The 25,127-nt window shown below is 33.9% G+C and overlaps 1 protein-coding gene across 2 annotated transcripts; it reads right to left on the reverse strand.

The window, feature by feature from the left end:
• Nucleotides 1-501: 501 nt before the first annotated feature.
• On the reverse strand, nt 502-16,835 carry LOC129257603 (juxtaposed with another zinc finger protein 1-like). 2 transcript variants are annotated; one of them, XM_054895973.2, is made up of 5 exons: nt 16,259-16,835; nt 13,469-13,541; nt 12,312-12,412; nt 11,538-11,773; nt 502-10,418 (listed from the first exon to the last, which is right to left on the reverse strand). In XM_054895973.2, exons 1-5 carry the CDS (start codon nt 16,368-16,370, stop codon nt 9,933-9,935), a joined length of 1,008 nt encoding a protein of 335 aa, XP_054751948.1. In that variant the 5' UTR covers nt 16,371-16,835; the 3' UTR covers nt 502-9,932. The 2 variants fall into 2 exon arrangements, with proteins under 2 accessions (XP_054751948.1, XP_054751947.1); XM_054895972.2 differs by having other exon boundaries at nt 11,538-11,776.
• Between the last annotated feature and the right edge of the window lie 8,292 nt (nt 16,836-25,127).

Below are 25,127 nucleotides of genomic sequence, written 5' to 3' on the forward strand. Positions count from 1 at the left end.
AGTTCACTAGGCACTGCTATAAAAAAGGCTGAAATTCCACCCCAAAAATGTGACGTCATCACTTGGGTACTCTACATATGAAATTATCTCCACACCCTGTTTCTGTCCGTTTCTCTCTCTCCATCTGTCTGTCTCTTTGTCCCCCTCTATCTCTCTCTTTATATGTACATTTATCTACCCAAGATCTATCTCTATATTTTGCTCGTAGATCAGACTATTTATATGGATTATACTGTAATTCATACTTGTAAACTAACAAAAAAAAAATGCAATATATAAAGTTATTGATAAAAATATTTAAATCTTACCTCTGTTCAAAGATTTTTGTAATGATAATTTAATGAGGTTATATTATACCCACATGCCCAATGTGAGACGTAGCATCCAAAAATCTTCACTTTAATTTTGTTGTCTGCAAGATCATACATTTTACAGAGCGCCAACTAGACATGAATAGACAAGTAAGCAGAACACGCATTGATAATGAAGAACAATAAATAATTTCAGGGTAAATTTATCCTCTTTAATTTACTCAAGTAAATACATGTACAAATACATATACAAATAAATCCATCTTGTTTCTCCCTATGATTATGCCTTGTACATCAACATGTATACAAAGAAACTTCATTCATATTAACAGGCATTGTTTTATCATTTTTATGAAAATAAATATGCTTAAAAGAAGAGGGATCATCAAAGTGCTTTGAGCAGATGAAAAATGAACTGCAGGTGCATGCCACAAATTTTCAAACTCTATGAATGAGAGAGAGAGAGGGGGGGGGGGAGCTTGTCTACTTCACTTTTAAGATTTACCTAAATGGCATGCATTAATATTTTCCCTTTCAAACTCAGTAAATGATAAAAACTTTAACATAGCAACCCCCTCCCCCCACAAAAAAAATGATTTGGTATTGCTCACAAATAAAATGAATAACAGTCAATGTGTTGAGCAAAGAGTTTTCATATTGATCATGTAATTCAAACAATTATCTAAAAAAAAGCAAGAATGGCCTTGGGGATATGATCTTTATCAAAGAGTAATTTAAAACTTATACCTTGGAACTTCTTGTATACAATGTGGAAAGACATCCCTGTTTATGAAGATCTTTTGTTTTTCCTTAGTAGTCCAGGATAGAAGAGGCATAACCTTGTTTTTTTATATATACAATATTTTTTGATGGTTTCTTGTCAATTCGAGGGTGCTGATTACGAATCTGAATGATGCCACTCGTGTAACCTTGAGCATTTTCCACAAATTAGCAAAATCCAATATGGCCGCCAAAATATGCAAATTACCCATGAAAATCATAAAATTGTCCGCACATTGGCTATGAAATTCATGAAATTGTGTGGCAGGAGTGAAATACTCTGTCAAAAAATTATTTTTGACAAAATATTTATTTTCCTGATATTCAAAATGGCCGCCATAGGCCCCTGTATACTCTATTATGTACAATATGAATAGGGAAAACTAATTTTCACAAAAATGAGCACTAAACTGCAAAAAATCGCGATGTACGAACGAAGTAATATATGCAAATCATCATTACTAACGAGATCATTTATTATGTCATATATGGGAACATTGATGTATTTTGATATCTAAAATAGCCGCCACTGGCCCAAACAGTATTGCGTATAATGGCAATGGGGGCCAAACAATTCACAAGAGTGATCACTAAAATGCATATTATTAAGATTAAATGAGTGGAATACTGACTTAAAACATAATTGTTTACGAAATATATTATTAATATGCCATGTATGTGATGAATGTTGTATTTTGATATTCAAAATGGCTGCCAGGCCCTAAAAGTATTATGCACAATGAGAAAGAGGAGCAAAGAAATCACAAGAGTGAGCTCTAAAATGCATGTATATGTGATAAATTAATGGGATACTGTCTAAAAACGTATTTTCTAACAAAATATATCATTCAGGTTTCAAGTTTGTGTTAAATACTGTATTTTGACTTTCAAAATGGCCGCCATAGATATTAACTGTATTATGTACAATGCAAAGTGGGAAACCAATATTCACAGGAGTGAGCACCATAAATGCACGTAATAGTGATCTATGAGTAAAATATTGTCTGAAAGCATAATTTCTATTAAGATATATAATTTATTCTGCCAGTTAGGTGATAAATACTGTTATTGGAAAGTCAAAATGGCCGGTACAGGCCCTTACGGTATTATGCACAATGTCAATGGGAACAAATAATTTCAACAGATTTTGGCTTTGCTTGGCCAAATGGTGATGTATGAGTGAAATATTGTCTGAAAACATGATTTATAACAAAATGTATCATATCTTATGTAATTTAGGTGATAAATACTGTATTTCAACATTCAAAATGGCTGCCATATGCCCTTTTTGTGAACATTATTTGTCTCCATTCAAATTGCATATTATACACTCTAAAAAAAGAAATGATAACTAAACATTTTAAAGGTTGGAGGAGTGACAGCATTTTCTAAATGTTGCATTTACCACTTTAAATGGTTCTACCCAACACTTAAAATGTTTGATTAAGCTTTATACAAGGTTGGATGTAACATTTTGAAAAGGTTGTCACTCCTCCAACCTTTCAATTGTTGATTTAACATTCGAATTTTTAGAGTGTACGATAAGGGCCTATGGTGGCCATTTTCAATTTAAAAATGCAGCATTTATCACCTTAATTACACAACATTATGATATATCTCGTTAGAAACCATGGTTTTAGACAATATTTCACCCTTAGATCACAATTCACAATTATATGCAATATTTAGAGTCAAGCAAAGCCAAATTCTGTCAAAAGTCTATGTCCCATGTTACAATGTACACAATACTTTCATTTAGGACCTATGGCAGCCATTTTGGATTTCAAAGTACAGCATTTATTACCTCCACGACCAATATGTGATGTATTTAGTTAGAAACCATGTTTAAGACAATATTTTTACTCGTACATCACATTTATATGCATTTTATGATTCTCACTCTTGTGAAAATTAGTTTCCCTATTCGCATGTTACATAATATAATTAGGGCTTGTAGAGGTTATTTTGAATGTCAAAATACAGGTTTTATCACCTATATGGCAGAAGAAATGCTATAATTTATTTAAAAAAATATGTTTTCAAATAACATTTTACTCATACAACAGGATTATATGGATGTCATAGTCAAGCAAATCCAAGTTCTTACAAAATTATATGTCCCCATTCACATTGTAGATAATACTGTTAGTGCCTATAGGGGCCATTTTGAATTTCATAATACAGCATTTATCTCATGCATGACAAAAGAAATTATATGTCTTGCTATAAAACATGTTGTCAGACAATATTTTACTCGTAGATCACAATTACATGCATTTTATGTTTCTTACTCGTGTGAAAATTAGTTTCTCCATTCGCATTGTACATGATAAATATAGAGCCTATGGCGGCCATTTTGAATTTCAAAATGCAGCATTTATCACATAAATGGCATAATTATTAACAATTATGTTTTTAGTCAGTATTCCACTCTTTATCTTAATAATATGCATTTTAGTGCTCACTCTTAATTGTCATTTTTTTGGCCCCGGCCATTGCCATTGTACATAATACTGTTTGGGCCAGTGGGCTATTTTAGATATCAAAATACAGCAATGTTCCCATATATGACATAATAAATGATAAATCTCGTTAGTAATGATGATTTGCATATATTACTTCGTTCATACATCGCGATTTTTTGCAGTTTAGTGCTCATTTTTGTGAAAATTAGTTTTTCCTATTCATATTGTACATAATAGATGGCCTATGGCGGCCATTTTGAATATCAGGAAAATAAATATTTTGTCAAAAATCATTTTTTGAGAGAGTATTTCACTCCTGCCACACGATTTCATGCATTTCATAGCCAATGTGCGGACAATTTTATGATTTTCATGGGTAATTTGCATATTTTGGCGGCCATATTGGATTTTGCCAATTTGCGGGAAATGCTCAAGGTTACACGAGTGGCATCATCCAGATTCGTAATCAGCACCCTCGAATTGACAAGAAACCATAAAAAAATATTGTATATATAAAAAAACAAGGTTTGGTCAAGTTTCTATGGGGCCTATCCTGGACTATAGAAAGAGCCATGATTAGTGAAAAAAGTGATGAAAAAAAAGGAAACTGTACATAGCCTACAGACCGCCTGCCTGTAAAGATTGCCTTTTTGAAGTAGTGTCTGATTTGGAAAACTTTTCTTACACATCTCCACAAAAACGAACATGTCCGGCCTCCATGAAGCCATTTCATAATTGATGAAATAATTATTCAATGACCTCCATTATCAAAAGAATGAAAACAATGCAAATAAATCATTTCAGTGGATATGACATATATGTACAATATCAATATACAGTATAAATTGCACAGAATGTTAAGTTGAACACAACTATCAAGCCAATAATAAAGGGCTGCTGAAGTTTTGTAAACATAAAGATGAACAAAAAATACATGAATTTCAAGCTTCTCTCTTTTCATTTGAATATTTCCTTTCCAACAATGTAAGTCAGAATTTATTCAAACTGCACCACTTTGTACTTCTTTTGGGTGTAACCTATAACTTAGATATTGAGAGTATTTTAGTATTTGCTGGAACCCAAAGAAAAAGCTTTAAAATCAATGCTTAAACTAAGGAAAATTTCAGAAAATGTGACGAGCGCCTGTCTCGTTCATATACCTTAATATTTACTTCTAGATAGAGGTATTTCTTTTTAAAATATCTCAACCTGCCCATAAAGACTACGATCTTAAAGTACAGGCTTCCTGTGCAAAGAACCCAGTCAAAAAGTACATGACCAATAACTGCTGTGATTTTTTTTTCATAGTAATGAAACATTCACATAATAAATATATGGTATTACGTAAAGTCAATGTACATGCTGCAAGAACATGAAACACAAACAACAGTGTGTATGTAAAGTGAAGAGATAAATAGTGAAACGGCAGCTTCACCTTTACCTTTGTAATTCAATATGGCTACCTAATTACCCCCCCCCAAAAAAAAAAAACCCTACTTTTTAATGACAATACTTGTTTGGATCGTTGCAATAATAAGCTTAATGTCCTACTATATATATTTTCATAAATACATGCACAGTCAACCCAACAAGATAAGCATAATTAAGACTGTTTTGAGTTAATTGCACTTCTCCCTCATTAGTCTTCTACAGCTTAAGAGGTCTTAAGGTAAATAGAAAAAAAAATAATAAAAAAGTTTGACAAGGTCTTAAACTAATAACAATTATAAACAGAAAAATATGAATAAATAAATTGACAAATTAATCACTTGAATAAATCAATGAATAAACATTGTGAACCGACAAAGTATGTAAATCAATAAAATATGAAAAAATAAATAAATGACATAAATTGATAAATGAATAAATAATTAACAAAAAATTAATAGATAATTACAAATAAATAAATAAATAAATAAAAGTAAAATAATAAGTACATGAAGTGAGTGTAAGAAATTAGTTTACGTTTAAGTTCCTTTACATTAATAGTTTGACACACAGTAATTGTTGAGTGGTAGAGCAATGGCTTTGTCAACTGTCAACATGATATCCCAGGACAACAAAAATCTTTACTTCCAAGTCCATGCAAGAGGACTTCAAGCCATATGTCCCCTGGTTTCTTATCTTTAGTACATACACACAGGTCATGACAGACCAAACTATAAAAAAGTAAATTTCTGCTGGTATGAACTGTACACATATCAACAAAAAACAGTACTTGAAACAGAAACTTAGTGCCCAACATCAGTGTCGCTGTCCAGTATCTGTATATATTACCAATGATATTCCATGGAACATCAAAGATTACTTCCACAAATAAGCCACGTTCTCCATGTTTGAACTGTTACAATTCAATTCACAAACATCCTGAGTCGAAATAAAATACAAATTTGTAATGAATGACACGCATACTTGAAGATAAATAAAAATACATGTAAGACAAAATGACAAAGTAAAGCATATGATACTTGACCAGTGCACAACATTTTCATACATTGTACATCTACGAAAATGCATATCAAATTTTTCTTCATACTAAAAATATATAACTATATTAATATTTACAAAATATCTACATTCATATCTTGCTCTTTCACTAGTGAGCCTGTTGTCGTATGGTTACTTGGTGACATTCTATGAACAATACAATCATATAAATACCAGTTCTGAGGTTGTTATCTATGATATAAGCTGACATGTCTTTATGGTGTAATCCAAGATTTGCAATATGATATAATTATGAGCATCGAGGCAATAATATACATGGCAGTGATAGTAGCCTCTATATTACAAGAATTTATTCTCATTGTCAGACCATGCTAACTAACTTATCATGTAGTATCATTAGCTTTTTCATCTTATCAAACATGACATCTACTTCACATTGTTCATTTGTACAAGCAAGTTTACCAAAGTAGTGTTAGTTCCATTTCTAACTAAAACTATTCATAGTAAATTCATAATGTGTTATTGTTAATTTGTTGCTGAAACGGGAAGCCTGTACAGTTTTAGAAACAGTATTCACAAAGTGCATTGCAAAATTTCTTTGTTGCTATGTTGGGTATCTGCTGAACAACAATTGCGGTCTAAGAAGATAATTCTTTTTCATGAAAAGTTATTACTTTTGATGGTAAAACCTTTTCTTATGCAATTTCACTAAACCAATGGCTGCTGTAAATTGCTGTCTAATCTCCTCAAGAGTTCAAAGACAAAACAGAGGAATCCCTAATTAAAAATTAAAAAAAACCCATAATATGTATAGGAGGTTATGTGCCTATGGTGTAACTGATGAGCCTTACATGCACACAGTGTTCCTAGTCTCTTAACATAGAGCTGACATCCAGTACATGAACTTGAAAGAAAGGCACATACTGAGGCCTGCACTAAAGGAATCTTGCAAGGAATATAAATTAGAAGCATTTGGGTTTGACTTGACCTGTGTACATATGGATCGCTATCACTTTACATAGCCCAGTGTTTACAGAGCAAGCTCTCATTCCATGATAGAAAATGCTGGATGAGTGCAACATGTTAACCTGCTTCTTCTTTCAGGGTGCTTATGAGATGGATCAAGAACGCATGGAGATGTTTTGCTTCTTTGGCAGACAGAAGGATGTTAATTCACCTTGAGCTAGCACTACAGCCTTTGTGTTTCTCATTAAGACTGACTGCATCAGAGACTGCTCAGATTCCCCCCCCCCCCCCCCCCCCGCCAAGATCTCTTAATAGCTATTGAGCATGTAACAACAAAATTTTGGCACACATATCACGTAGGATGTCCTCTCCAAGACTGGATAATCGACTTCCTGAAATTAACTGATACTTAATTATAAACTACTTAATTATGCTAATTTATGCATAAAATCAAAGATTTTGTCAAATTAAGTAAATGAGGCCCCATACTGCTATTCAAATGTTCTATTCACAGACTCTGATTATGATCAAATGTGCTTTTTGAAAATTCGGTATAACAACTGTTTTCTTATGTATTCATTGTTTTTAAATTCATGTATTTCTTTGTTTTTTTTACTTTCTGTTTTTTTTTTCCACGAAAATTGTCAGCAACTTTATTCAGATCATAAACAAGACAAAATCAATTAAGTTTAATCAGTAAAATTAGAAATGATAGATTTAGGAATTTGGCTGAAAATCCCACAATTTTCATTGGATTTGTACATGAATTCATGTTTTTGAGCAATTTTTAGTCTGACATAAACTTATGAAATGTGGAATTTCAGGACATCGCAAATATGATCTCAAAAATTGTTCGAGACTTGAAAGAAAAAAGTCATGAAAGGATGAGGCACCAGCTTTATGCATTACAGATTATGAAAAATGTTGGAGTGGATCCACCCCTCCCAGTCTTTTTAGAATTAAGTATGAATATCATGGTAAGACAAAAGTTAAAGTTGTGTGAAAATAAAGTTTTTTTCAAAAGCTTTCCTTTGAAGGACAAGTACATCCCAACAAAAAGTTGACTTTCATAAAAAGAGAAAAATACAATAAGTATAACACTGAAAATTTCACCAAAATCGGATGTAAAATAACAAAGTTATTACATTTTAAAGTTTCGCTTAATTTCACAAAACAGTTACATGCACATCCTGATCGGTATGCAAATGAGGAGACTGCATGACGTCATCCACTCACTATTTCTTTTGTATTCTATTACATGAAATATTCTAATTTTCTCCTCATTGTCAAGTGAAACAACGATTAATTCCTCCCTCAACATGAGGAATTAGCATTCTCAAGTTGGTCCTTATTGTCAATTCTGCAAAAAATGAAATATTTTATCATTCAAATAATATTAATAGTGAGTGAGGCACATCATCGTCTGTCTCATTTGCATGTCACTGAGTTGTGCATATCACTGTTTTGTGAAAAATAAGCGAGACTTAAAAGTGTCATAACTTTCTTATTTTTCATCGGATTTTGATGAAATTTTCAGTGTTATGCTGGTTTGATTTTTTTTTATTTATTCAAATCAAGATTTTTCTGGGATGGACTTGGCCTTTAATAAAAAGACAAATTAAGTAAAGCAATAATTAACAAATATTTGGATGTAATTGCGAATTCAAAGGTACACATTAAAACTATGGGAAGAAAATGACTTATATTTTAAATGCAGGTATCAATATATGTTGAAATTTGCAGACAATAGCAATTAAATGTGCCTTGGCAATATTTGTACAAGTGAATGTAAACAAATAATGACTTCAATTTGTTACTTAACCATATGAATTTTGTCCAATATATCTGATTACTGAACTAAATTGCACTATAACATAATTTGTTTTGGAATATCAGCTCGGTGTAACATTTTTTAATGGTTATATTTCACTGTAGTTAGAAATGCAAGTTTGATGGCACCATACTCTATCAACACATATTGATTCAGGACCACATGTACACAAATTTAAATGAGATGTCTATGAACCTGTATTTGATGGTTAATGGAGAAAATCGCCACCTGTTAAACATGCTATTAAATATCGCTCAGTTCTAGATACATCTTTAATTTCATTTTCTACATGTAAGTAGATTATTTTAAGCTCTTAGGATAGACCTCCAAAAAAAAACTCTAAATATTGCATATACCAACGTCTCATATGCAATTTCTAGTAGTCTGAAGAAAAAAAATACCCTCGACTTGAAAATTTATACTACCATTTTTACCAAGTTAATATTACTATCAGCCATGCTAACTGCCCATAGATCATCCAAAACCAAATCATTAGACAAAATAAATATCATGAATAAATATAGTTTATATATGTACACTGCATATTAAAAAACAAAACATGTGCATCTTCTGATAATCAGTGTTTCTGTTTCTGATACATCCATCAGTGAGGTATGATTTCATAAACTCTCAATTTATTGTTACCCATTAGGTGTTTCATATAGATCATTTCTGAAGTTGTATTTCTCATAAACAATATCACAAAGTTGCTGAAGGAGTTGTTGCAAAAACAGAATGTTGAAACGAAAATGGTGGCAAGATGAGGTACAGAAATTTGATTTGAGATGTATTAATGGAGATGATAAGTGGAGAATGTCCCTGCAAAAAAATAGCCACATAATATGGAAAACATTCCCTTGAGACTATACTGAAGATTGATTGTGATTGATTATACTGTATACAGTAAGCAGCAATAAAAGCTATAAATGTTCCTCCTTGATGACCTCAATCTCCTTCAAGAATTTCAGTGAAAAGTCTATCCCGTCCAAATAATGGTGAAATGAATGTTGCACAAAATGAAAATGTACATATAGCTACCCTCTGTCAGCATTGCAAGGCATCCAATTGCATTCCCAGTTCATAAATGCTCTCCTATCCGTCAAGGTCCTCAAGAATTTCATATTGCACGATTCAGTCTTTAGCATCCCCCTGGATGTGGATCTGTTTGAATTTGACCTTGTTGGCAGCGGCCAGCGAGGCCTTGGCGAGGTTTATGCTTGTGGGTTCCACTCCAGAGGGTAAAGTCACTATAAGGCCTGTCTGCTGGGCCTGGGCCATACTACCAAGAGCTGCAGATGCCGTGGACACCCCAGGTTCCATGATGATGCTGCCCGATGAGATTGGGGTGATGGATTCCAAGACGATGCTTCCGTTGGCAAGGGACATCCCAAGGGGACTGGCAAGGAGAGGAGTGGCCTGCTGGATGATGGATGCTGGTACCGTTGACGAAGCCAAACTACTGAGGGCGCTGCTTACTTTCGATGTTTTAATTTGTTTGTTACTGGCAAGAGAACTGAGAGGCAAGTCTAGTGAGTTGGTGTGTGTCTGTCTGTGCTGCCTAAGGCCCTGGGCAGTCTTGTAGCTCTTACCACACTGACACTTGAAATTCTTCTTCACCTGAGTTCAGAACAAAAACAAAATTCTTTGATTACTATGTATCCAATGGCAACTTCACAGTGGCTTCCTTTACTTGGTCTTACCAATTTACCATAGTTAACAATGTGTAAATAAATGTCCCTATATTGCCTGAAACTTCTTGACAAGGCTAAAACTTTGCATTAAATATATTCTCTGTGTCATACATATCTCCAATCTTCAATAAATATATATTTCTCTCAATTTTTGGAGATCCTTATTCAAAGAGTACCATAAAAAACAGCAGTCAAGTATAATACATGTGTACTATATAATACTATATCTAAACAGCCAGGAAGCTGTTTTAAAATTGACCATAAAGTTACACTTGATTTTAGATATAATGATAGGAATATGAAGTATTGTTCCTCAATGGTGACTTTCCCATTGATTTTAATATTTTGGCAAAAAAAAACAAAATTTTACATTAAAAATATTAATCTGAACAGCACATTTCAACTTATTTGAATGCAACTAAAATGATGAAGAATTATGTTTGGCTTGACATGTTCCCACTTTTTGTAAAGTTATGCAATATGCATGACATTATAAACAGCTTTATGAAACATTTTTACACTTAATTGAAACAGATATTGGCAATAAATGTTATTGAGACACAGAGAGAATACAGCTTCTTCCTAAAATGACATGTTCTGATTGCAAGATAAATTTATGCAACACCATGATTCAAATGTATGCTCCAAGATCTATGGAATTCATCTACTTGAAACAAAAAATTGCCCCTTGGTCTAAACCCACTTTCCATTTGGTCCACTCTCACCCCACATGGTCTAATCTTACAGTTTGTCTACAACCACTTTGTCGACTAACCATTTGGACAATTGTCATTTAGCCCATCAATCATTTTATCTGATTTCCGGCTGCGCTATAACCATTGGTCTAACACCACATAATCCATATGACGAGATGAACTGTTTATTAACCAATTTTGATAAATTGTAAAATAATGTAGAGAAAGTGGAAATTACACACCTGGGCATTGGAATCAATATGTTAGACCAAGTGAGTATTAGAACCAGTAATAGTTGGACAAAACTCAAATGTTTAGTTAACCAAGTAGATACAGACCATTCAACATACCTTTTTTTCATTCCGATGTCCATTCTTTGCATGATACTTCATCCCATTGACGTTCTTATATCTCTTCTTACATCCTGGTACAGGACAGAGAAAGGGTTTATCGTCCCCCACCTGGGTGGCCATGGTGCGAAGGATAAGCTCATAACTAAACTCATCTTGTGTCGTCCAGGAGTTATCGCTGTCTGAATCGCTCTTGTCGTTGTCATCATCAAAGTCCCACTCGCCGCTGTTGACTGCTGCTTATGGTATAATAAAGAAAGAATTTCATAAAAACTTGAAAATTATATAAGACGTAATGTTAGTTTGATTTCATTGTTAAATTGTCCCGTATATTATTAAGTGTCTTTACCAAACTAAATTGATTTAATGACATCTGTTGAGAAAACTTGAAATAAAACGACAGATCAAGAATATGTTCAACAAAAACAGACAGCAACATTTCTTTCAAAATACATGTACCTAAATATTAACACCTCAGGTTAATTGTTTCTTCTAGGGAGATTTTCATCAACTTTTTTGTCTGACAATTTGTTGGATCTGATAACTTTCCTTGATTTTGATTGGCTGAGAAGCACAGTTACTATGAAAGTGTCGGATAAAACAAACTTTGTCAGATCAGATAAAACATCCAGCAATTCCTTTCATGAAACGCTCTCCTGAAAAGACAATCAAAATACATCTAAGCCATTCACTACATTCAAGTTGCATTTAGCTTTCAACATATTTTAAGTGTTCTTGAATGTAAAATCAGCAAATTAAAAAACCCAGACTTACCTACAAGAGTCTGTGCAATAGTCCTTGGACTTGATGTTGATGAACTGTGAACACGTGCCTTCTTCTTCTCATGTTGATGTTTTGCTGCATCAGTCACAAACCTTTCATTGCAAATAAGATTTGTAAAAACAATAAGAATATGGAAAGGTAAAATTGGTGATAAAAAATGAAAATGTTGGGAAACTGTACATGTACCTTGTAGTACAAGGCTTGTACTTTCTCTCTCACTAATTTTAATTTTAAAACGACAATTTTATCATTGCGATAGTTAGGTAAAAATATTCAAGTCAAAGGATGTGCATGTATGCAACGATAAAAACTAAAAAATTATTTTGTGATGATGGGACACATTATCACTTGGGAGAGATACCATTATCTCTCTAATGCAAAGATGAACAACCATCTAGCATATAATTAGTATTGGCATGTGGACGGGAGCAATAGTTTTCATTTATACCTAAAGCTGAAACCAAAATGATTATATTCTTAAATTACATGTACATTCAATAAATGAAAAAATACTAAATATTTATAAAAATATAAATGCATTTTTTCACTGATGTGAAGGTCCAGGCCAGGGTTTTTTATCCAAGAAAACCTTCTTCTACCTAACTATAGCGGAGTTTTTTTTCAAAATGATATTTGTCAAATGAAAAATGATGGCAATAACTACCTTGGTAAGGCATCCATGGGAATTCAGAATGTACAGAATATCTCAAACTATATCATACATGTAAAAGTAAGAAGAAATACATTCTTCCACGGTCCACTATAGGCCTACCTATCCATATTTTAAAAAGATCAGTGTATCATCATTTTTTTTTCTTATTGGGTGTATTTTGTCAAATAATAAACATATAGCTATACTTTGATTAAGGGCCCTACACTAATAGCATAAATTAAGTTACTATTATGGTATATTTGCCATACAATGATAACTTCTCTAAAATCCTTGATTTGGTTGGCTGTTGAGCATCATTACCATCAGTGGCGGACCGTGACCAGGAGGAGACAAAGCATTGGGGGGCACAGCATTGTTCACAAACAATACAGTGCCCCTCCAATGCTTTGTCTCCTCCAGGTCACGGTCCGCTACTGATTACCATTGTATGGCAATGTTACCATGATTGCAACTTTTATGCAGATCTTTTTCTCACTTGATCACATAGCTGAGAGGCAAAGATGATGGCTGCTGCAACTCTTGCTTCTCAAGGAACTTGGGATCATTGTCTAAAAATTCAACACAAACAAAAATAATACTTGATTTCATTCATCACATTATATTCCAATTAAACTGTTTTAAAATGTAATTGCATGATCACCCAATATGTTGCGTCCTAATGTATTTGACTTCGGTTGCTTTCTTTTACAATTTGTTCATTTCTACCTACTGTTTTTTACAATTAAACAAAGGAACAGTCTGAAATCATTTAACATTTAAAGAAGAACTGGTACTCTTTTTCTTTTTGCTTTGAGGCTATCATTGATTTCTTCTTCCTTTTTTTTTTTTTTGGGGGGGGGTTGAATTCCTATTTCAAGATTATTTGTTTGTAGCACATTGTGCAATTAAGTATGAATATACATGTATCAGGTGCTGGTATACAGTTTAAATCATGAAATAGATTAAGATTGTAAAGAATCAATTTTGTGCATGATTTTGTGACAGATGTAGAAGCACCTCTGAGGAAAATGGTAACTTAACAAATTATACATGGTTATACTTTATCAACTTTATATCCAAATTTTATTAGAACAAATTTCAGAATTATCTTGAAAATTAAAAATCTTGATCTTTGGTTAATTTTTTTTCAGGATCATACCAGTGTGTTGGGCTTAACAGGACCTTTGACCTTCACTTAGTGACCTGAAAATAAATCAATGATTTATTTGCCAATAACCATCATAAACAAGTCTCATGGAATATGAAATGATACTTACAGAATCTTGAAAGTAAAATATCTAAATCTTAATTTTTTTTTATTGATACCACACCATAGTCAAAAGTTCATTGAACTTGATTGACCTTTGACATTCATCTTCTAACCTGAAATCCATGCCACATAATAAATGACAATATCAGCTTTCAAAAAGTTCCAATTGCACATCTTTTTCCATGCTCAATATTTTAGTTACTTGGAAATTAAAGGGAAAAGCTCAAAAACTAACAAAATTTTACCATATTCTGTTATTTTGCGAAAAAACAAAGACATTGAAAATTATTAATACAATGGCAAGCCAATGTGATTGATACACAATAGTGTGTGATGATGAGGAGCCAGAACTATTAATTGAATGTGGTTGGTGGCTGGTGGGATAATATCAGATCTTACTGTAAAATTTACATAATTTTCCTTAATTACTACACATGAGATTAGGCATATTTTCATGCTCAAACTTTGCTGAATATATACCATTACTTATATACACTGTAACTACGTAAATTCCTCAAGTATACTACTGTATATGTCAAGATGAGATTTGAGAAATGCTATATCTATACATTATAGTGTATAAATTGACGAAAACACATACGTGAGCATATACACTTCAGGCAGTTCAGAAATTTGGTGTAGGATATCCCATATTCATGAACCAGTGTAAATCATCTGAAAAGCACTCTTAACAAAGATTTACAATCCTTGTGTATAATACAGTAGGAGGCAAACCAATCAACATCTACCCTTACTGAATTGCCAATTTTTGAAAAGCACCCCTACAACCCATAGTTCATTTTGAATTCTGATAATCATGTTCTCATCACCTCAGTGAATGTTATACACTTCTTGATTTTCAGTATTTTTCATATTTGTATGCATCATCCAGATTATCCCATCACTGACATGAGAAAAAATTATATTTTCTTTTCAACGAATATAACAATATACAGGTCTACACTACTGGCCAAAAGAACAGATTATTGATCACTAAAAAAAGAAACCAGACAATTAATAAGGGTACTTTGAATAAACTTGGGGTAAGTCATGTCACAATTCAATTTAGTGCTATGGGGTGGGGTGAGGGGCATTGCCCCTGTACTCTGCTCCCCCCCCCCCTGGACACCTTTCCTTTAGGATATTTTTTCTGCACCTACTGATCAAAATACAATTCACAATAATGACTAAAATACAAAATGCATACAAAATAATTGATCATATTCCAAATTATGACATACAAATAGATAATAGATGAAATCAATATTGTAAAATACATAATTAGAATGCAGGTGCCAGCTTTTTCATGAATAAGCCATTGCAGCCAGGCCAGGCATATATTTGGGTCTCATGGTCAAGGTCAATGAATGAAATAATAATACCAACTAGACTTTCTTTAAATTATTTTACCTCATGGATGGTGGTTAAAATAATGCTATTTTCTCTGAGCAAATCATCATCTGCCCAACTTCACAATAAATACGTTCCTATATAGGCTTATTTTGATATTCATTCAGAAAAGGTCGATTATCAAAATTTTCTTTAAAAAGTTTCATGCTCTGGATAAAAACAAATAGAATTAAATCTAATTTAATTGAAAAAAATGTTTGAAAGTAATAATTTCAAACAACCTTACCTCACATGAAAACCCTGACTAAAATACACCTGATCTGTCAATTATGTGTCAAGAATTATAAAATCCCCAGCTATTCATTTCATTGATCTCGAAATTCCAAATATCACTCTCAATCTCCAGTGAGATATACCGGTATCAAATTGTCATATTTTCCATTATTATTTTTCATATTGTTGCTTGTAGATTCTGACAGCTCAACATACACACAGAGGCTAGACACTCAACAAAGGATTTTGTACCTGACCCGAGTTCTTTGTTTTGTAGAATGCCAAAAGGCAATGCCTCAATCCTAAACATTCGCCTGCCTTGTCCCGTTAGCTTTTGTTTGGGATACCAACAAAAGAATCCTCTGTGTGTGTTTTAACGCACGATCAACTCACCAATATGTGCATCCTCTATGTGTTCGATCAGCTGACGAAGGGATGGGAAAGTCAGGCCACAGTCACTAAATTTACACACATTTGTGAAGAAAACGGCCATTATTTCCGTCATCCATTTAGCAGAATAGTCGTTCGTGGTAACTGCTCAGATCAATGATATAAATTCATACCTAATGTACCTCAACTACGGCAATATTTCCATGGTTTATTTAAGTTCTATTCCGCATCCTGCATAGCATCTCCACATATCTAACGTTACACTGCCTCCCCGTATAGCGAGACGCGCCCCGGCCGAGCTACAGCGGCGTCCGATTCCGTTCGTACAGTACCGGTGCCGGGCGTGGTAATTGCCTTTTCAAGTTTAGATTTGCAAGTTGAAATTGCAGCAGGAAATTCCAATTAGAATTAGCCAGGACCGAGTGCGTTACTTCAATAGTATCCGTGTATTAAACCAGCTTAAAACTTTCTTCAATCTAACTGTGTATTCAGTTTGCCTTTGCATAATTCTACTCCAACTTCGTCTGCTTCAGTTAGCTGACTCGCTCGCGCCACACATCTCCACTGCATGCACAATGACAATACCGGTTGCATGCGATAATACCGTACCAACTTGACGTAGGCGCTGGCAATTGGGCCAGCTGAGCGCCGCATAAAGTTTCTGAAATAGCAACCAACGAGGCAACAACCTGTATAAATTAAGCCTATAGACTTTATTTATTTTTCTAAATCGTACGGCTTCTTCCATCAAAAGCAATAGCCAATATACAGTGTCTATAATTGAATATGACTTCTCAATTGTAACACTGTGATACATCTCCCTGATGGATGTATCCCATATCTATCTCCATATTTTAAACTACTGTCTTCATAAGATAGCATTTTTGTGAGTTTGTTTTAAGAGTAGGCCATTTCTTTTTTTTTAAAGGACAAGTCCACCCCAGATAAATGTTGATTTGAATAAATAGAGAAAAATCAAACTAGCAGAATGCTGAAAATTTCATCAAAATCGGATGTAGAATAAGAAAGTTATGACATTTTAAAGTTTCCCTTATTTTTCACAAAACAGTGATGTGCACAACTCAGTGACAGGCAGATGAGTCGGTCGATGATGTCCATCACTCACTATTTCTTTTGTTTTCTATTGTTTGAATTATACAATATTTCATCTTTTACAGATTTGACAATAAGGACCAACTTGACTGAACCATATATTAATAAATAATGCTAATTCCACATGTTCAGGGAGGAATTAATCATTGTTTCACTTGACAATGAGGGGAAAATTAGGATATTTCATATTTCATATAATAAAATACAAAAGAAATAGTGAGTGGGTGACGTCATCAGTCTCCTCATTTGCATACCAACCAGGATGTGCATATAACTATTTTGTGAAATTAAGCGAAACTTTAAAATGTCATAACTTTCTTATTTTACATCCGATTTTAATGAAATTTTCAGCGTTAAGTTTGTTGGATTTTTCTCTTTTTATTCAAATCAACTTTCGGTTGGGGTGGACTTGTCCTTTAATTCATGCCTCGTTCTCAATCTCATTGCAGATGGCGATTTTATAGGCCTACATGTATGAATTCCCTATACCACAAGGAAAAGGTGTGATATGTTCGAAAGTTCGCAGGAAATTTATTAAATACCCCCCCCCCCCCCGGCATGATGCCGGAGCTGGCGATATTAAAAACAGCATGATGAGCCTTGAAACAAAATAGTGGGGAGGAATGTACAGGTTCTTGTATGATTATGTAAACATTAAAAAATATTTAAAACTTTTGTGTTCGGAAATTAGATGCACCGACTTCAGTAGTGTAGCCTAGGTCTTGATAATCGCAAAAATGGGTATTCAGTACATTATAATTTCAATAAAAGCGACACAGTATGGTTATTTTTTATTGTATAATCCTGCGCACGTTTGAATGTCAAGACATGCAGTCAAAGGTATATGTATCCAGTAAATCAGCAAGACGTTTGGAGGTAATCATCGACATGAGTAGGGGTAATATTTGTAAAAAGAATTTGCATGACTGTAAACATCATTTTCAGCAAAGTTAAAACTCAACGCAGATGAATTTTAGAAGCGGAATAATTCTGGGTTTGGGGTGGGGGCAAACAGTCCAGTGGGCTCGCTGTTTTCGGCTGCACCTAGACTGTATAGGCCTATTTTAACCAGAATTTTTCCAGGGGGTCGGTGACGAAATCAAGCAAGTGATCCGACCGAGCTTAATTTATCATAATGGCTGTTTGCATTGTTAATAGTAAAATGAATGATTTTTTGGGATTTTGATAAAATACTCAGAAAAAAACCGTGATTATTGGGGAGGAGGAAGAAGGAAATTGTCTTCCTGTCCCTAGATCAAACGTTTGTGTATGGGCTTGGAGGTAGCCTTACAATATTGCATAAAATAAAGTACCCCTTTTTAAAAACAATGTTGTAGATTGATGCCACCTCGATCCCCAACACATATATTACCAAAAAAGGGGCATATCCAGCATGGGGGTGGGAATTTCGGGAGGGGGGTATCCATATTTTGGCCGATCGGCTGCCAAATAAACTAAAAGCCGGGTTCAGAAGGAGGTATATCCTGATTACTACATCCTACTTATAGTTGTATTTCTACAAACAATAGGTATTTAACTATTATAGAAGGCCAGAAAATCTATAATGTGCTCGAAGCGAGAGCTGATTTGTTTAAATTTTGAAATGAAAATTTGATATTTTAGAATGAAATATAGGATGAAATCTCCACTAAAGACAGTTTGAATCAACATTATTGCCAAACTTTTGGGGAGCAATTCAATTCGCACAACCATCCTCGAGCAATATTAAGCAACGCGAGTACGGCGTATATACGACCTGACAAGTGACATTATTAGTAATTTTAAGCACTTTTATTGAAATAAAAACTACAAAATTACTAACTAAAATACGAGCGCGAAGCAAGAGGTGTTGGTAGTTATTTGTTGGTTCGTTAATGATTGGTAGTTTTGGAAAATTTGTCAATTTTTGCCTTCTAGCTTTTATGATTATTTCTTTTAAAATTCTGACCTGTAAATGGCACTTTTTTATAATAATGAACTTTCTTCTTGTTTTACTGCGGATCCATGGAGGTCGAAACGCATATAGGCGGTGGAAGCGGGGGGCAGGGGGACACGTCCCCCCTAAATTTTAGGAGGAGGGGACGCCCCCCTAAAAAGTAAGAGAGAAAGAAAAAAGGGAAGGGAGGAAGAAAGAGGAAAGAAAGAAAGAAAATAAGAAGGAAGAGGAAAAAGATAACAAGTAATCTGAACAGCTGAAACAAAGAAATATTAAAACCTATGTATAGAATAATACTTTAAAAAAGGCAGTTTTTACTATGGAAAATACACAAATTTTAAACTCGCTCCCAATGCGATTTTGTTCAGAAAAACTTTGGACAACCAACCAAAAAAGTTTTTTCGCACCACGAAGAAGAAACTATGTAAAAACAAGGCAAACGCCAAGCGTTGTCTCGCCTGCATATATATTGCAGTCATGAAGAGACTGCATGTCAAAACTACATGTATGCTATAAAATTATGACTTAGATGGACCTCTGTTACGAGTTTGGTGATCCCACCTCGAAGCCATAGAAAGTTATTATGTGTACAGTACAACACAGCACAGTGCCAGTCATGCAAGTTCATTGACCTTTGACCTTAATCAAATTCAACTCACATTCGAACTTGACCTGCACCTTCAAGAGATGGACCTCTGGTATGAATTTGGCGATCTCACCTCGAAGATATAGAAAGTTATTATGTGTACAACACAGCACAGTGCCAGTCATGGAAAGTTCATTGACCTTTGACCTTTGACCTTATTCAAATTCGACTCATATTCGAACTTGACCTGTGCCTTCAAGAGATGGACCTCTGGTATGAATTTGGTGATCCCACCTCGAAGATATAGAAAGTTATTATGTGTACAACACAGCACAGTGCCAGTCATGGAAAGTTCATTGACCTTTGACCTTTGACCTTATTCAAATTCGACTCATATTCGAACTTGACGTACTGTGCCTTCAGGAGATGGACCTCTGGTATGAATTTGGTGATCCCACCTCGAAGCAATAGAAAGTTATTGGGTGTACAACACAATTGTTGACGACGACGACGCCGACACCGGAAATAGTGATACCTATGTCTCGCTCCGCTACGCAGGCGAGACAAAAAATGGAGAAGAGAGCAAGATAAGAAGAAGAAAAAAATGTGAATAAAATAAGGGGAGGGGATAATTGGAAAATGAAAATAAATATCGAGTCCCAACATAAAAAATACAGTAACCTGCTCATTAGGATACCATGGAGCTTAGAATAGGCCAATTTTAAAGTCAATATGCACAAATTATCTTGCTTGCGATTCGAGTTTCCATTGCATTCTGTTCATGCTTACAAAAGTACTGAATATCAAAAAAAAATCAGCTAGCGCTACGCGCTGGCATTATTTGACAGGCAAAATGTAATGAGATACGTATTCTCTTCATGTATTACAGAAAAAAAGTAATTAAAGTGTTACCGTTTTAAGTCAGTATATCACTTATTTTCATCTCGCTCCTCGCGTCAATTTTTTAGTTACATGACCATCAGTGGCGTACCTAGGATTTTCCACAGGGGGGGCAAAACCGTCCACCCAAAAATTTGACAAGCAAAAAAAAAAAAAAAAAAAAAAGTCTTCGATCACAAATAAAGGATTTCGTACCAGAAAAAAATTGACAAGCAAAAAAAAAAAAAAAAAAAAAAAGTCTTCAAGCTCGTCAGGGGGGCATTAAAGGTCTTAAAGCTCGTCAGGGGGGGCAAAAAAAGGTTTCTCAAGCCCGTCAGGGGGGGCAAAGATACGTTTTGCATGGGTTGTGACTCGTCAGGGGGGGCAGAGTGCCCCCCTGCCCCCCCCGTAGGTACGCTAGTGATGACCATTCTATTCATCGTTTCAAAAAGTGCTTAGAATCCGAGGTTTTAGGTCACAATATTTTTTCAGCTCGCGCTTCGCGTTCGAATTAATCGTTTAGATAGATACCCAGCCAGTTCATGGTCACAATAAGTGTAACTAGAATTTTAAGGTTTGGATCGGAACATCAAAAATGTTTAGCTCGCGCTTTGCCCTCACATAAAATGTTAATTTAAAGGTCAAGTCCACCCCAGCATAATGTTGATTTGAATAAATAGAGAAAAATCAAACTAGCATAATATTGAAAAATTCATCAAAATCGGATGTAAAATAAAAAAAGTTATGACATTTTAAAGTTTCGCTTATTTTTCACAAAACAGTGATATGCACAACTCAGTGACATGCAAATGAGACAGACGATGATGTCCCTCACTCACTATTTCTTTTGTTTTTTATTGTTTGAATTATACAATATTTCATTTTTTACAGATTTGACAATAAGGACCAACTTGACTGAACCATATAGTATTAAACAATGCTAATTCCAAATGTTTAGGGAGAAATCAATCGTTATTTCACTGGACAATGAGGATAAAATTAGAATACTTCATATTTCGTATAGTAAAATACAAAAGAAATAGTGAGTGGATGATGTCATCAGTCTCCTCATTTGCATACCGACCAGGATGTGCATATAACTGTTTTGTGAAATTAAGCAAAACTTTAAAATGTCATAACTTTCGTATTTTACATCCGGTTTTGATGAAATTTTCAGTGTTATGCTTCGTGGATTTTTTCTCTTTTTATTCATATCAACTTCTGGTTGGGGTGGACTTGTCCTTTAAATAGCCATTCTGTTAATGATTACCAAAAGTACTCAGAATGTCCCAATTTTAGGTCAGATTACCAAAAATTTTCAGATCGGGCTTCAAGCTTAGTTTTAGATAGATACCCATTCCATTCATGGTAACAAAAAGTGCTTTAGGATATCAAACTTTGGGCCGGATCGATATAAAAAAACTTCGCGTTCGCATTATTGTTTAGATAGATACCCATCCTGTTCATGGTCGTGCACACAAGTGCTTAGAATGTCCAGTTTTGGGTTGGAATAACACAAATTTTGAGCTCGCGCTACGCGCTCGCATAAACTGTTTAGTTAGATTCCATCCCTACTCATGATGACCAAAAGTGCTTATAACAATTTTAGGTCAGAAAATCAATACTTTTTTAGCTCAGGCTTCACGCTTTCATGTTTAGATAGATACCCATCCCGTTCATAGTAACAAAAAAGTGCTTTAGAATTATATTGAATTTTGGTCCGGATCTATATAAAAAAAAAATTCAGCAATATACTGTATATACATATATATATATATATATATATATGGTAGATATTCCATGTGTTGGAGTAATATTAAGAGAAACAAGGTTGAAACTTTTATGCTTTAATCCAACAGAATTTATTGAAGTCCACAAATTTTCGACGAGTACATACCGTCTTTATCAAGTCTTTATTATATATATATATATATATATATATATATATATATATATATATGTATATATATACATATATATACATATATATATATATATATGTATATATATATATATATATATATATATATATATAAATATATATATATATATATATATATATATATATATATATATATATATATATATATAAGAAAAATAAAAAAATAAGCTTGTGCTCCGCGCTAGCATTATTTGATTGTTAAGGTATGAAACAAGGGCGGAAATCTCTCCCCAAAGGTAGGGGGGACCAGGGGCTGGAAAATTTGACAGGCAAAAAAATAGGTTATCACCCCCAAATGTCAGGTCATTTCGACCAAAATAAATTTGACAAGCAAAAAAAAAAAAAAAAGTTATAACCCCAAAAATAAGGTCATCTCGTCCATAATGTTTTATTTCGATTTCAAATGATATATTTCTTTCCATCATAAATAGACCAAATAGACCAAAAAAAATAGGGGGGACATTATTTTGATATTGTGTTCCCCTACTACTTTGGGTAGGGGGGACGTGTCCCCCTTGGGATTTCCGCCCATGGGTATGAGTCCCTGCAAACAGTCCTTGAATGTCCCTAACGTCAGAAACTCAGTATAATACAAATTTCAGATCGTGCTCGCATTCATTCCGTGTTTATACTTCTTGTTTAAAACTTTATGATTAGAAAAACTGTTTAGAATATTCAACTGTCAAGGTCTAAATACAGGTAAAAAAATCACCTTGCGCTCCTCGCTTGCATAGGCCTTTTTTGAGATACCCTTATTTTGTTTGTAATGACTAATATACCTAGTTCCAACTTTCACTATTCTCCCAATGATTGAAACGCTGACCTCAATCGTGAAATAATCGTACTGATCGTATCAGGTCAGTCGTGGCAATCGCACTGATCGCAGACAAAAATTAAATGGTTCAAATATTCTCGCGAGTAAATCGTTCATACAGAAGTATAGGCCTACTATTCGGTATACGATGCATCGATTATTCACTTTTGATATTAGTTCATGCTGCAAAAATAGGAATGTTAAAATAATTTGGAAACATAATCACAGTATTTCCAATCACACACCCCAAAAAATGAAATGAATAAGTAAATAAAATTTTAGTTTTTGGTGTGTAAAAATGACTCATATTACTCTATCTCGATCAACTATAACCACCTTAATAGATCATTTAAAGCTGTATTCAACAGAAGTTCAATAATTTGCAGAGGTGATTTCTCTGCTTGGAGTTATTTTAAAACAATATTTTATTTTCGAATATCAATAAATTATGTAGAAATCGGTTTTTTTCCTTCTTTTTTTTTTTGCAGAAATCAACTTTAGGCAAGACAAAATAAATGATAGCTTTTTTATTTCCTTTTTTTAAATGAGACGAGAAGAGTCAAATCTTCGTGTCCATTTTGATGGTGCCAAAAGCATATAAAAGTATACATGTATCACAGCATGCTATCGTATTAAATAAAAAGATACAATATTTCTATCAAATTCTATGAAACTTCATGTCATTTCCTTGCACATTCATTTCCTGTCTTGTTTTGCGCCCTCAGTTTGAAATTTTGAATGACTCTTAAGTTTCTTAATCATTCAAAATGAAGCGCTTCGTGATGAGTCAAAGAAATTATACATCATCACTGTTTTATGTAATTTCAATAAATGACAGAAGTTTCAACTTTTTGCGCTTTATTTTCCTTGTAATAAAGTTCAATAATCTTAGACAATCAATTAAATCAGAGCCGATGGGATATTAGATATCTGCATTTGATGAAACGTCCGCCCTTTGATATTTAATAATAATAATAATTGGCATTTATATAGCTCTTTATCAATCTACGACTGCTCAAATATTTCAGAGATTCATTGCTCTGCACGTGGAGGAATATCTTCCTCTCGGCATACCCTGCTTCTCCTCTGTTTTGTGAGTTAAATATATGCACTGTTGCTAAATTGTTTGTAATCAAATCGGATCTTTCCAAGAAAAGCATTCAATATATCTTAGAGAATATCTTTTACTTCCCCCCCAAAAAAAAAAAAAAATGATAAAACGCTTTTGCTTCGGCCCCTTCGGCACTTCGCGCGGGGTAATTAGGCCTTTATTTTATCCCTTTAAATCTCGTGCGTTCACAATTTTGAAAACAAAAATTACTGAATTGGAGCTGGTATAGGTACGAGAGACTAAAGAGACGGCTCCTTTTCATTTTGGGAAACTCCCCCTCCTGCACCACCCATTATAGGGAGCGCGCTTCGCGTGTATTTACCGTCTCCTCAATAATGAAACCCTACGCCGTTGCCAGTTGGTCCAATAGCCATTTAGTCCACATACCATTTGGTCTAATGCTATTTGGGCAAAATGAATGAAAATAAAATTGATATTAGACCCCGGGATTAAAGACCAGCTGGTTATGAGACGAAATTGTCATAGACGAA

Source organism: Lytechinus pictus, chromosome 3 (assembly GCF_037042905.1).
Source record: "Lytechinus pictus isolate F3 Inbred chromosome 3, Lp3.0, whole genome shotgun sequence".
Lineage (NCBI taxonomy): Eukaryota > Metazoa > Echinodermata > Echinoidea > Temnopleuroida > Toxopneustidae > Lytechinus > Lytechinus pictus.

Bases quoted from the DNA above. Each gene is read 5' to 3' on its own strand.
- LOC129257603 (XM_054895972.2), bottom strand. From the start codon at position 16,370: ATGACGGAAATAATGGCCGTTTTCTTCACAAATGTGTGTAAATTTAGT. The intron at 13,542-16,258 runs GTGAGTTGATCG...TTGAATTTTTAG, and splicing joins CATAGAGGATGCACATATTG to ACAATGATCCCAAGTTCCTT. The intron at 11,777-12,311 runs GTAAGTCTGGGT...TTATACCATAAG, and splicing joins TATTGCACAGACTCTTGTAG to CAGCAGTCAACAGCGGCGAG.